Genomic DNA, 13,549 nt, shown 5'->3' on the forward strand with positions numbered 1-13,549 from the left:
GCTCTTGTTTCCAATACTTTTTCTACCACCTGCTTTATAAACAATTATGCATAAATCATTCACCATGCAGTCTCTGTCCTTGTAAATATTTATGTCTGTGTTTACAGTGCTTACTAAATTGGCTACTTTATACTTGTTTTTCTTTGTTCAAGACTGTTTCCTAAAGAACTCTCCCTTCCTCTTCATGTATGTAGCATGAAGAGGAACACAAATCTAAATGTGACTTTATTTGTATTATTTGTACACGTTTGCTTTTTTATTTTTATATTGTGCTAAGTAAGTTAGAAGTCTTTTGGACTTCAAAGTTTATTGTTTGTGAATTGTAGCATGCTATTTGGTCATATATATTATATATATTATATATATTATAAACATATATATATATATGTTTTTTGTTAATCCTCACCTGAGGATATTTTTCCATTGATTTTTAGGGAAAGTGGAAGAGAGAGGGAAAGACAGAGAGAAACACTGATGTGAGAGAAGCACATTGATTGGTTGCCTCTTGCACGAGCCCCAACCAGAGCCAGGGACCTCAGGATCCTACAACCAGGTTATGTGCCTTTGACCGGAATCAAACCCAGGACCCTTTAGTCTGCAGGCCGACACTCTATCCACTGAGCCAAACAGGCTAGGGCTGGTCCTGTATTTTTTATTTTAAATGTTAAACCTTAATGATACTCTCAGAATAATAGAAAGTGATGGTATTTGTTTTTGTTTTTAAAACAAAGTTTAAAATAAATCATTCAGATTAGATTTTATTTTCTGTAAACCAGAATCATATCCAAATTGGATAAAATCGTACTATTTTGGCTTCTATTGTTTGCAAGTATAAAATTCAGTTCAGTAAACATGTATTGCAGGTGTATTCTGCACTAGTTGCTTATCTTTGGGAGTATAAAGATAACTTAAGAAACAGTCTCTGCTATCTAATAATGATCAGTCTGGTTCAAGAAACTCACTAAACTCACTAAACAAATATTCTCTAAAACAAGTAGCAATGCTAGAATCTTCTCTAATATAGAATCTTTATATATATGTAAAAGCTTAATATACGAAGTGTCCCCTTGGGATTTTGACCGACCAGGAGTTCGATTGCTTGCTATGACGTGCGCTGACTACCAGGTGGCGGTGCGGAATGAAGGAAGGCCCCGACTGGCAGCCAGCAGCCATTTCATGCACTGGGCCTCTAGTAAATACATATGCTAATATTATGGTAGCACTCCCTAAGGAGGGAGCAGTTAAACCCAGAGGAGGTAACAGAATTTAAGCTTTGTCTTAAAGAAAAAAGGGAGAAGAGGGTGGCTTTTCAGGAAAGCAAAATGTTTATGCAAAGTCTAGATCAGGGGTGGGCAAACTTTTTGACTTGAGGGCCACAATGGGTTCTTAAACTGGACCGGAGGGCCGGAACAAAAGCATGGATAGAGTGTTTGTGTGAACTAATATAAATTCAAAGTAAATGAGCTGAGGGGAGAGCCAGAGAACCCTCCGCTCTTTCGGCTCCGCGGGCCGGATAGAACAGCCGAACGGGCCGGATCCGGCCCGCGGGCCGTAGTTTGCCCATGGCTGGTCTAGATGCTTGAAAGTTTATGATGTGTCCTGGGAAAGTTGAGTAGTTTGATATGACTGATAAGAGATGGAAAGGTAGATTGTGAAAAACTCGTAGAATATACTAGTAGATATGAATTTGAGCTTTCCATTATGGGTTTAAAAAATAAGGCAATGCTAGATCAGAACTAAAATTTGCAATTATAACTTGAATGGCACTAGGAAAGATAGGTCACAGCAGAGAAAGAAGGCATGGAAACTACTACCTTTGCAGTATGCTTGTGTAAAATGAAAGACGCTGTCATGTAGTGTTAGCTGTGCAGAGAGAGAGAAGGAAAACGTGCACAACTGAGCAAGGATCAGTAGGATGTGAGTAGTGTGGGAATGACAGGAGGCAAGGATGATCATGATCCTTCATTTGGCCACTGAGTGGATAGTAGTGCAATTCATTGATCTGTTTAAAAAAAATTGATACAGGAGGACAGTCAGACAGTGAGTTAAGTTTTTAAAAAATATATATATTTTATTGATTTTTACAAAGAACAAGGGAGAGGGATAGAGAGTTAGAAACATTGATGAAAGAGAAACATCGATCAGCTGCCTTCTGTACACCTCCTACTGGGGATTGAGCCCGCAACCAAGGTGCATGCCCTTGACCAGAATCAAACCCAGGACCCTTCAGTCTGCAGGCCAACACTCTGTCCACTGAGCCAAACTGGTTAGGGCCAGTGAGTTAAGTTTTGATGCAATGAGTTTGGAGTATCTAGCTGAAGATGTTTGTCCAGTAGATAGTTGAGGAAGGGGTTGTAGGATTAGGTTAGTGATTATTTATATATCGTGGGAGGTGAGATGGCATAGGAGAGGTTATTAGCAAAAACAGAATCCTGGAAGAACACCTACTGAGCAGCAGATAAAAGGAACAGTTGTATTCTCTAACTGCATTGTTAGTAGAAACTACTTTTTTTTTCTATTTTCTTTCTATTTTGTAGAGATGTTTAGATTTATGGTAAAATTGAGAGGAAGGTACAGAGATTTGCCATATAATGCCTGCTTCTACATATGCATAGCCTCCCACACTATCAATATATTCTTTAGGGTTTTTTTGATATATTTTCATTTTGAGAGTATGTTTATTAAAGCTGGGGACAGTAAAACAAGGAAGGGCCTAGGATAGAAAAAGCAACAGGAGAGAGACTAGGTCTGGCTGCTTTGACTCACTGAGAAGTCAGAGAAAAGGGAGTCTTAGAGACAGGTTCAGAGGGTTAGCCCTGGATGAGCTGTGACTGCCCATTGTTCCCCTGTTACAAGACTTGTGGGGTCCCTTAGAGTTTAGGCGATGCCGCGAGGGGGGGAAGGAAAGGCATGGGTGTATGGGTACGCTCCTGGGAGGGAGAGCGTGATCAATATATTCTTTTTTTTTTTTTTTAAATCTTTATTGTTGAAAGTATTACATATGTCCCCTTTTTCCCCATTGACCTCTCCCATCCTGCTTCTGCCCCCACCTCAATATATTCTTTCTGTTTTATTTTAAGTCAAGTTTAAGGTAAAATTTATATCCAGTAAAATTCAACCCTTTTAGATGTATAGTTATGTGACCTTGAATGAATGTAAACTTTTTTGTCACCACCACCATCACAGTCAAAATGCAGAATATTTTCATCATTCCAAAAAGTTCCTTTATGCCTCTTTTTAGTCAATCCTCTTCCCTCCTTCATAGCCCTTGGCAACCAATGGTCTGATTTCTGTCCCTATAGTTTTGCCTTTTCCAGAATGCCATATAAATGGAATCATACAATATATAGCCTTTTGTGTCTGGCTTAGAATAATGCCTTTGAGGTTCATTTTTGTTTCTGTGTGTATTAGTAATTTATTACTTTTTATTGCTGAGATGTATTCTGTTATATAGAGGCCATAGGCATTTATTTATCCATTCACCAGTTGATAAATACTACTTTTTATTCAGTTTTTTGTGATTATGATTAGTGCTGCTATAAACATTTGCACACAGGTCTTTGTGTAGACTTATGTTTTTAGCTTTCTTCAGTAAATACGTAGGAGGGAGTCATGTGGTAAATATATATTTAACTTTATAAAATTTTACCAAAAAACAGCTAAAGTGATTTTACCATTTTGCCTTCCCACCAGCAATACATGAGAGTTTTTTAGTTGCTGCAATCCTTGCCAGCCCTTGGTATTGTCAGGATTGTTTTGTTTTTAATTTTAGCCATTCTTATAGGTGTATAGAGGCATACTATTGTGGTTTTGATTTTCCAAATGGCTACTGATACTGAATTTCTTTTATATTTATTTGTCATTCGTGTTTCTTTGGTGAAATGTCTATTTTTTTTAATTGGGTTGCTTGTTTTCTTATAATTGGCTTATGAGAATTTTCTGTGGACTCTGGATATAAATTCTTCATAGCATATATAGTTTGCAAATATTTTCTCCAAGTCTGTGGCTTCTCTTTATTCTCTAACAGTAACTTTTGAGCAGACATTTATAGTTTTGATAAGCCCATTTTATCAAATTTTTTTTATGAACACTTTTTGTGTCCTAAGAAATTGTGTCCCAAGATTGCAAAGATTTTCTCCTATTTTTCTTGTAAGTTTTATAGTTTTAGAATTTACGTTTAGATCTGTGATCCATTTTGTATTAATTTTTGTATATGATATGAAGTATTGGTTGAGATTCATGTTTTTGCATGTGTATGGGTGTCAAATTAATAGTTCTAGCACCATTTGTTTTATTTAATTACCTTTCTCCCTTGAATTACCTTGCCAACTTTGCTGAAACCAATTGGCCATATATGTGTGGATCTATTTCTGGATTCTATTTTGTTACATTGATCTATATGTCTGCCCTTTCATTAATATCATAGCATCTTGATTGACTGCAATTATATTTATTTAGAGATGATTGTAGTATCTGTTAGGAATGCTTTTGACAGCAAGGAACAGAAGGCTCTATTAATTATGGGTTTATTTTCTGTTATAGCAAAAAGTTTAGAGATAAGCAGTTGCTGGTTTGTTTAAGGTGTTGTTCATCTATACCAGGCATCAAGAAACTAAAAGCCTGCTGGCTTAATCTAACCTGCTATCTATTTTGTAAATCACCTGTGGAATTTCTTAAACATGCATATGCCCAGGCTCTACTTCTGAGACTGATTGAGTTGTCAGAGTGGAAGGTGAGGGGACAGAGGGAGGAGCAGGTGTTTGAATTTAACATGGTCCCTGGTACTATTGGTAATTGTGTTATGTAGTCACTAGAGGCCTGGTGCACAAATTTGTGCACGGGTGGGGTCCGGCGGGCCCCAATGGGGGCCAATCAGGCCGGGCTGGTGGGTGGGGGGGGGGGGGAAGAGGCTGTGGAAGGTCAGCTGTCCCCATCCCCAGGGTGGGGGGGCTGATCAGGGGTGGGGCCAGCTGGGGGGAGGGGCCGCAGGCAGTTGGCCGGCTAGCCCTGCCCCGGATCGGGCCGGTTGGTCAGCCGCAGTGAGCACAGTGAGCGTCATAGTGACCAGTCATTCTGGTTGTTCTGGTGTTGCGGTCACTGGCTTTTTATATATATAGATGGTTAAAGAACCATTAATCGAAGGTTGGTGGTTAGAGTGCGGTCCCTAGACCACAGCATCACCATCTCCTGGGAACTTTTAAAATGCAAATTATCGAGCCCACCCCAGACTTAACTGATTTGGAATTCTGTTAGGGCCCAACAGTTTGTGTTTTAACAAGTTCTCCAGGTGACAGATGCAGTCCAGCATTTGAAACCTTGCAAGGCTATTTCCCGATATGCCTAGGAAAGATTAATGGACTATCTTTAAAAAAACACCTTAATTGATTTAAGTATGTATATTATAAATATGTGTATTACAATTTTACAGATAGTAATTTTGAAATTGGGTTAAAGGTTGACAAATGATTTAACATGATAGTTGTTGAGTACTGTATTGGACTTAATTATTAAGGCATATGTTAGGTTGCTATTTTTAAGCAGCTTTTAAAAATTATTTTTTGTGTGGACATTACTTTTTCTTAGTCTTTAAAGATGAGTTAAGGAAATAGAAGGCAGTTCTTAATGTTTATAGACTTTATAAACGAGGGAAGAATGCGAAATACACATGTATAAACACAAAAGGTAAACGTATAAATATTTTCTTTCAGGGTTAAGTATATTTTCATGATTGGCAAATACATTACAATGTAGGCAACCAACGCAATAGAAAACTTGAGTTTTACTCATAGTATGTCTTATATTGAAAAGAACAAAATACTTCATCGCATGTAAAATGGCTTCTCTCTAATTTAGTTGTTCTTTTAATGATTGCCTTCTCAGTTATAATTACTGATTGCTTAAACATGGAATCTAATATTTTTTTCCATCTGTTTTTAGGAAGCTCTGAACTGTTCTTTTTAAAAAATTATTATTGATTTTAGAGAGAGAAACATTGATTTGTTGTTCCAATTATTCATTCATTCATTGGTTGATTCTTGTATATGCCCTGCCTGGGGATCAGACCCACAACCTTAGCATATTGAGACGATGCTCTAACCAACTGAGCTACCTGTCCAGGGCTTCACTGTCCTTCTTGATGTTAGTTCTCCTTCCCTTAGAAAACAGTGTGGATTCAATTTGGTTATCTTTTGTTTACTTCTGGTGATTCAGTGTTTCTGAAAGTATAAGAGGTTAATTGAAACTAATTTCTAGTTTGTTTTCTAGGTGCTTTTGAAAACACAATTTCTGAAAAAAGAATTTTGATTGCAGTTGTGAAGGAGTAGGATTAGACATAAGCAAGAGTTAAAATTACTTGACTGAACCACTTGTAGTTCCATTAGCAGTAACTGTAAACATAAAATGAAGTTCACAGAAACAGACCTGTGTGTAATTGAAGCTAAGAGGCTGAACATCTGTCTGAATATCAGCCACTCCTCTTATTTCCAAGGCAGGAGTGGCTGATATGTTAGAATTTCCTTGGGAAAATGTCAGCAAAAAGGACTTAAGACTGTTTCTCAATCATAATTTACAGCCAAAGGGACTTGAAGTTTATAAGTTATAAAAGATGTTTGAATTGGGTTCTTTGATAGACCAGAGGTACCTCTGTTAACTGGAATTTTGCCTCCCAACTTCTGTGTTGACTCTACTGGGAAGACCTCATTCTCTAACAGTCTCATAGTCCCTCCTCTCTTAACATTTTGTTAGGGTTTATTCTTCAGAAAGCCTCTAAATCAGCCACTTTGTTTTCATCATGACTTTCCTTTTCCTAAATTAATTCTTTAAAATTTTTTCTTGAGTAAGCTTTTAATGACGATACTGGGTTTTGTCACTGTGGTTTTCTTTAGCATTGGGCAAGCTCCACTTGATTTTGTCCTTGTTTGCTTCCTTGTTGAGCAACTAATAATAAACCATCATGACACTAGAACAGGGGTGGGCAAACTTTTTGACTCGAGGGCCACAGTGGATTCTTAAACTGGACCGGTGGGCCGGAACAAAAACATGGATGGAGTGTTTGTGTGAACTAACATAAATTCAAAGTAAAGGAGCGGAGGGGAGAGCAAGGGAACCCTCCGCTCTTTCGGCTCCGCGGGCCTGATAGAACAGCCGAACGGGCCGGATCCGGCCCGCGGGCCGTAGTTTGCCCACGGCTGCTCTATTGAAATGGATTGCTTTTGTTCCTCAGGAACATTTTATACATGCATATCTCCAGATTTATTCAAGTGTCTCATAACTTTAAGAACTTGTTCATATCAGAGAAGTCTTCCTCAGAAATACAAGAGATGTACTTACAGCAGGAGTAGTAAAATACATGGGAAATTTTATTACCTAATAAGTTATGTGTCTGTTGATAACTTCTGGAAGCAAACAGATTTTTCCTTTTTCTTAACAATGAGAAGAGCTGCTAAAGATATTCCTCTTAACAGCATTGTTTTTCACCAGACAGTAAAATTAGAAATCTTTTCATTGTTAGTTTAGGACATTGTAGAAAATTTTTAATAACATTAATAGACTATCCACATGTATTTCTGGGTATTAGACTCAAAGTCATTAAACTTTTTCATGAAAATAATTATGAATTAAGAGGGCAGCCTATTGCAGATCTTGATTTATTCTGTTTTTAAAAAACATTTCAGAAAATACCTTTATATCAAAAGAAAAACTGATTTTTCTCTAGATGCAGACCCATTTGAATCAGGCCTGGCCTCTCTCTCACTTTGCTGATTGCATGTATTTGTGACCCTTAGATTATAGGGAATGGAAGTGAGCAGCAGTTGCAAAAAGAGCTGGCAGATGTGCTGATGGATCCTCCAATGGACGACCAGCCAGGGGAAAAGGAGCTTGTGGAAAGGTCGCAACTGGATGGCGAAGGAGATGGGCCTCTTTCTAATCCGCTCTCAGCTTCATCCACCATTAACCCTGTGCCATTAGTAGGGCTCCAAAAACCAGAGATGAGCCTGCCAGTGCAACCTGGACAAGGAGGTTAGGATTGCTGCATTGCTTACATTACTGAAGGTTATTGTTTTTAATATTTGAGTGTCTACCCTGTTCTAGGTTTGATTCAGAGTGAGCAAAAACCATTATCTGTGTTCTCTAGAATTCAGATTCAAGATTTAGGGGAATATGAGGGAAGTAAATAGATGTACCATTCTGTCATTTATACCAAAGAAAGAGAAATAGTTAAATGACATTAGGGAATCTTACTGCAGGATGTTTAAAAGAGGAGTTTGTGTACAGTGTTGGACAAATGGAGGAGTAAAGCTTGGTGAGAGATGTTTGCTCCAGGCCTGTGTTATAGTTCTGTGGGAATAGTTGCCAAATTGGAAAAAAAAAAGCTGAAGGTGGAAAAGGGCAATTAGAAAGGCTCATTGGTGTTAAAACTGCAACTGTTTATTGGGAAAGGGAGAGCAAGGGGATTGAGAGAACTTAATAAAGTGGCTAAGGTGATGAATGAGAGAAATAATTATAACTGCAGATTAGAACGAAGACAGGATTTTTCAGAGGGGTGAAATACTAAAGGGTTTGTTTGTTTTGTTTTCTCCTGAATGTAAACAACAAAGTCAAAACAAATGAGAAGAAGCAGGAAGTTAAATTGGATCTGAATCTCAGGTCACCTTATAGACTTGGGATTGACAATACAGCAATACCTGAACATTTTGGTGTTAGTGACAGTTCTCGTATGAGATTTCTGGCTTTAATGGGCACTTCTTCTGGAGCAATGGGATATTATCTCATGAGTACTTAATTTTAGAATCTAAATATAACTTGTAGATTTTTACTTGGTTTTCATATTCAACAAAATATCAAACAAAATTAACCATCTTATTCTCATTTCTTTCAGATTCTGAAGGGTCAAGTCCTTTCACACCAGTGGCTGATGAGGACAGTGTGGTCTTTAGCAAGCTAACTTACTTAGGCTGTGCCTCAGTCAATGCTCCCCGGAGTGAAGTGGAAGCCTTAAGGATGATGTCCATCTTAAGAAGCCAGTGTCAGATTTCACTGGATGTAACCCTATCAGTGCCAAATGTGTCTGAAGGAACTGTGAGGTAAGACCAGCCTCTTGAAGTATTTGTAATAGTTGATCAGATTTGTGACCTGTAGTTTTAGAAATAAGCAGTCAAAAGACAAGAACATTTATTCATGTAATGTTCAGTTCTTCTGGCACTTACGTTATCATGTCTTCCAAGTATTGTGACCCTTAAGAAAAATAGTCACTTGTTTGAACAGTTTTTTTATACTCCAATTGTGTGTAGCAGCGGTCGCCAACCAGTGGTCCACAGACCACTGGTGGTCCGTGAGGTCCTAAAGGTTGGCGACCGCTGGTGTGTAGCACATTAGAAATGTAAATGATTGTGTGTTAATTGAAATATATTGACATGAGAGTCTAACAATTTATGTTTTCCGTGTTCCCCCAATACAAATACTAGCTTGACACATTAGTTCAATAGGGAGTTTAATGCTGATTTTGCAAATTACAAAAAACTGTTGGTAAATATGAACTATTCAGTACAGTTTCTTAATTTTTTAAAAAAATATATTTTTATTGATATCAGAGAGGAAGGGAGAGATAGAAACATCAGTGATGAGAGAGAATCATTGATTGGCTGCCTCCTGCACACCCCACACTGGGGATCGAGCCCACAACCCAGGCATGTGCCCTGACTGGGAATTGAACGGTGACCTCGTGATTCATAGGTCAATGCTCAACCACTGAGCCATACTGGCTGGGCCAGTTTCTTAATTTTTAAGATGATGAGACTGAGGCCCAGAAAAGTCTCTAGAAATGGCTATTTTTATACTAACTATATTCTACATTTTTATAGAATCAATAACAAATATCTATATAAATTAGTTAAATGTAGAATTCTAAATAATCAGATGAACACAGCTAAAATAAAATAACATTTCCCCCTAAAAGTACAGTATGTGCTTATTTCAGAAAAATCAGAGTACATAAATAAGCAAAAATTCAGGAAAATACTCAATTCTACTTCTATTAATAAACAGTTAACATCTTAGTTTATTAAGACCCTCTTTGTGTATTTGTATGTGTATATGTTTGTGTATGTGTGTATATAAGTACATATATATGCATGTATACTTATAGAACTATTAGAAACAAATTTTTTAAACAACAATGGAAATATACATACCATCTTGTAACATGCTTTCTTCACTTAGTTTTATATCATGACCCTCAGAAGCATTTTGGCTTTTCATGTTAGTAGAGTTGTAGTTGTATGGGGATAGAAGTAAGTTAATTATTTGAAATTTCAAAAATCTGCATATGTAATTTTTCTTGGAGTATTTAAAGAATGATCTCACAAATCCTAATTTCAATTATATTTATTAATGTGGAACTTTTGTTGTTGTTAATCTTCACCCAAGGACATTTTTTCATGCACACACACACACACACACACACACACACATATATATATATTTAGAGAGAGTAGAAGGGAGGGAGAAAGACAGAAAGAAACTTTGATGTGAGAGAAACATGGATTGTTTCCTCCTGTATGCCCTGACCAGCACCAGGGGTTGAACCTGCAACCCAGATATGTGCCAGTGACCAGATATTGAACCCATGATCCTTGGTGCACCAGCTGACACTCTAACCACTGAGCTACGCTGACCAGGGCTGATGTGAAACTTTTTTAAAAAATTTCATTGTTGAAAGTATTACAGATGTCTCTGTTTCTCCCTCATTGACCCCTTCTAGAGCACCCCTGGCTCAGGCCTTCACCACACTATTTATTATCTAGGTCCATGGGTTATGCATGTGTGTGCATATAAGTTCTTTGGTTAATTTCTTCACAACCACCCAACCTTGCCTTCTCTCTCAGATTCATCAGTCTGTTCCCTGTTTCTGTGCCTCTGGATCTATTTTGTTCATCAGTTTATTTTGTTCTTTAGATTCTGCATATGAGTGAGATCATGTGTTACTTGTCTTTCTCTGGCTTATTTCTCTTAGCATAATACTCTCCTAGTCTTTTAATAAAGTTTCTTTAGCACTCATTTCTATATGCTTCTTAGTCTGTAGTCATTTTCCTGACTGAGTTATGCTTTGTTCTATTTTAATTCTGTGAAGATATAAGAAAACCAGTTTCTCTTGTCCTGTTTTTCAGAGTTTAAAATATTTTTAATTGATTTTAGAGAGAGAGAGGAAGGGAGGGGAAGAGAGAGAACAAAATAAAACACATTAATTTGTTGCTCTACTTATTTTTCATTCATTGGTTGCTTCTTGTATATGCCTGACCAGAGATTGAACCTGCAACCTTGGCGTATCAGGAGGATGCCCTAACTAACTGAGCTATTCAGCCAGGGTCAGAGTTTTATCAAAGTGCCTTTGAACCTGGATTAGTTCCCCTTTTACAGATTTCCATTATGCACAGGCTTTCCCCATAGATGCCCCTGCATATTGTTGAAATGGCATAGTTTCTTTTTAGTCCTTTTATAGTTGTGTCCTCAGTGCTCAAAACAGAACCTGGAATGTTGTAGGTATCACATAAATATTTGATGAATGAATAACATTTCTTTGATTTTCAATGCATGGCATTTTAAATTTTTTATTAATGATTTTTTTCTTAAGTGTTAACATTCTTAGAGTCTCTCTCCCTTTATTTGCCATGAGTCAAAAGAACATGTTTTACACTGACAAACACACCAGCTTTTTATTTTAAGCTAGAGGCCCAATGCGTGAAATTCGTGCAAGAGTAGGCCTTCCTTCCCCCGGCTGCCAGCACCCTCTTCCCTCTGGCACCTGGGCCTGGGCTTCCCTCCGGCCCTGGCTTCCTCCGGAATGACGTTCAGTTTAATTAGCATATTATGCTTTTATTTTTATAGATAAGAAAGCAGATTAAGTCATTCTTTTAGGACATTGGTCGGCAAACCCCAGCTCACCAGCCACATGTGGCTCTTTGGCCCCTTGAGTGTGGCTCTTCCACAAAATACCATGGCCTGGGCGAGTCTATTTTGAATAAGTGGCATTAGAAGAAGTTTAAGTTTAAAAAATTTGGCTCTCAAAAGAAATTTCAATCGTTGTACTGTTGATATTTGGCTCTGTTGACTAATGAGTTTGCCGACCACTGTTTTAGGAGCTAATGAGAAGCACAGCTATAAGGATTTATTATGATAAGACTAATTTACTCATTGTTCTTGTCTTTAGTTACAGACTATGTAAGAAACATATGTACTTACTGATATTATTTATGCCTTCCTGATTGCCTTCCTAAAATCTGGGGATTACGTAGTTTTTAATATAATGAAATTATGTAATCAATAACTTTAGGAATCCATATGTGACTTAATTCAAGAGTTAAAATTAATGTGGTTAGATAATTCCACTAAAGGTTTATATGAACTTCCTGCTAGAAAGATGAGTCTCAAATCATAATATAGATGTAGTGAAAATAGTCCATAATCCCTCTAATCTTTTTATATATATTTTTTTCTGGACAGACTCTTAGATCCTCAGACAAACACTGAAATAGCAAACTATCCTATCTACAAAATCCTCTTCTGTGTCAGAGGGCATGATGGAACTCCTGAAAGTGACTGTTTTGCTTTCACTGAAAGTCATTACAATGCAGAGCTCTTTAGGATACATGTCTTCCGATGTGAAATACAAGAAGCTGTAAGTCCTTAAGCAAATACTATTTGCAAATGAAATTTCACCTGTACCTTCACTGTGTTGAAATGATTGCAGTATTTACTATGGTCACTTATAAGCCAAATGAAAATTCTCTGCAAGTGTTTTGCTTAGTCCAGCCTTATGGACAGAAATATGAATGAGCTAAAAGGCAGGTTAACCAAAACCTTGTTGCTGAGAGTGTCAGAGGAGACCAGTTGGCTGCTTCTTGACTGGGTTAAATAGGCATCTTGGTTCCAGCAATGACACATTTGCAAACGATTATTTTAGAGCTAATTTTTGTACTTATTTTTATTGTGATAAATGTATTCAGATAGTTCCTAACAATTTAGAAAATCATTTTTCAATTGGATTTTTAGTGTTTACAACCATTTCTTTTTTAAAAACCTGTCACTGGCCATTTAGTATTGCTTGCATTTAGGCATAAGAAATTAGATAATTTACCAAAAGATGTCTGTAGGAAATCTAAATAACAAAAAAGTCAAACTCATAGAAACAGAGTAGAAGAGAGGTTGCCTGGGATTAAGGGAAATAGGGAGAGGTTGGTAAATGAGAACAAACTTTCATGAATAAAATTCGAGGATCTAATATATATCATGGTGACTATAGGTGATAACACTGCATTATACAATTAAAATTTGTTAAGAGAGTAGAACTTAAATGTTCTCACCAAGGGTGGGGCGGGGGATGACATGGATGTGTTAATTCATCAATGCGGGGTCGGGGAGCGGGGGGCGGGCGGCGCGGCGGGGAGGGGAGGATCCTTTCACAATGTATACATATATCAGATTACCATAATGCACACTTTAAATATCTTAGAATTTTATGTCAGTTATACCCCAATAAAGCTGAAATTAAAGA

General features: G+C 37.3%; 1 protein-coding gene across 2 annotated transcripts in view; it reads left to right on the forward strand.

The window, feature by feature from the left end:
• RABGAP1 (RAB GTPase activating protein 1) overlaps positions 1–13,549 on the forward strand; it is a 130,627-nt gene that overhangs the window by 25,213 nt on the left and 91,865 nt on the right. For both annotated transcript variants that reach the window (XM_080669534.1, XM_080669535.1), the window contains 3 exons: positions 7,785–8,019; positions 8,879–9,083; positions 12,499–12,673. In XM_080669534.1, coding sequence (XP_080525660.1) covers positions 7,785–8,019; positions 8,879–9,083; positions 12,499–12,673 — 615 coding nt within the window. The remainder of the gene's footprint in view (positions 1–7,784; positions 8,020–8,878; positions 9,084–12,498; positions 12,674–13,549) is intronic.

Source organism: Plecotus auritus (genome assembly GCF_963455305.1).
Source record: "Plecotus auritus genome assembly, chromosome: 5".
Taxonomy (NCBI): Eukaryota; Metazoa; Chordata; class Mammalia; order Chiroptera; family Vespertilionidae; genus Plecotus; species Plecotus auritus.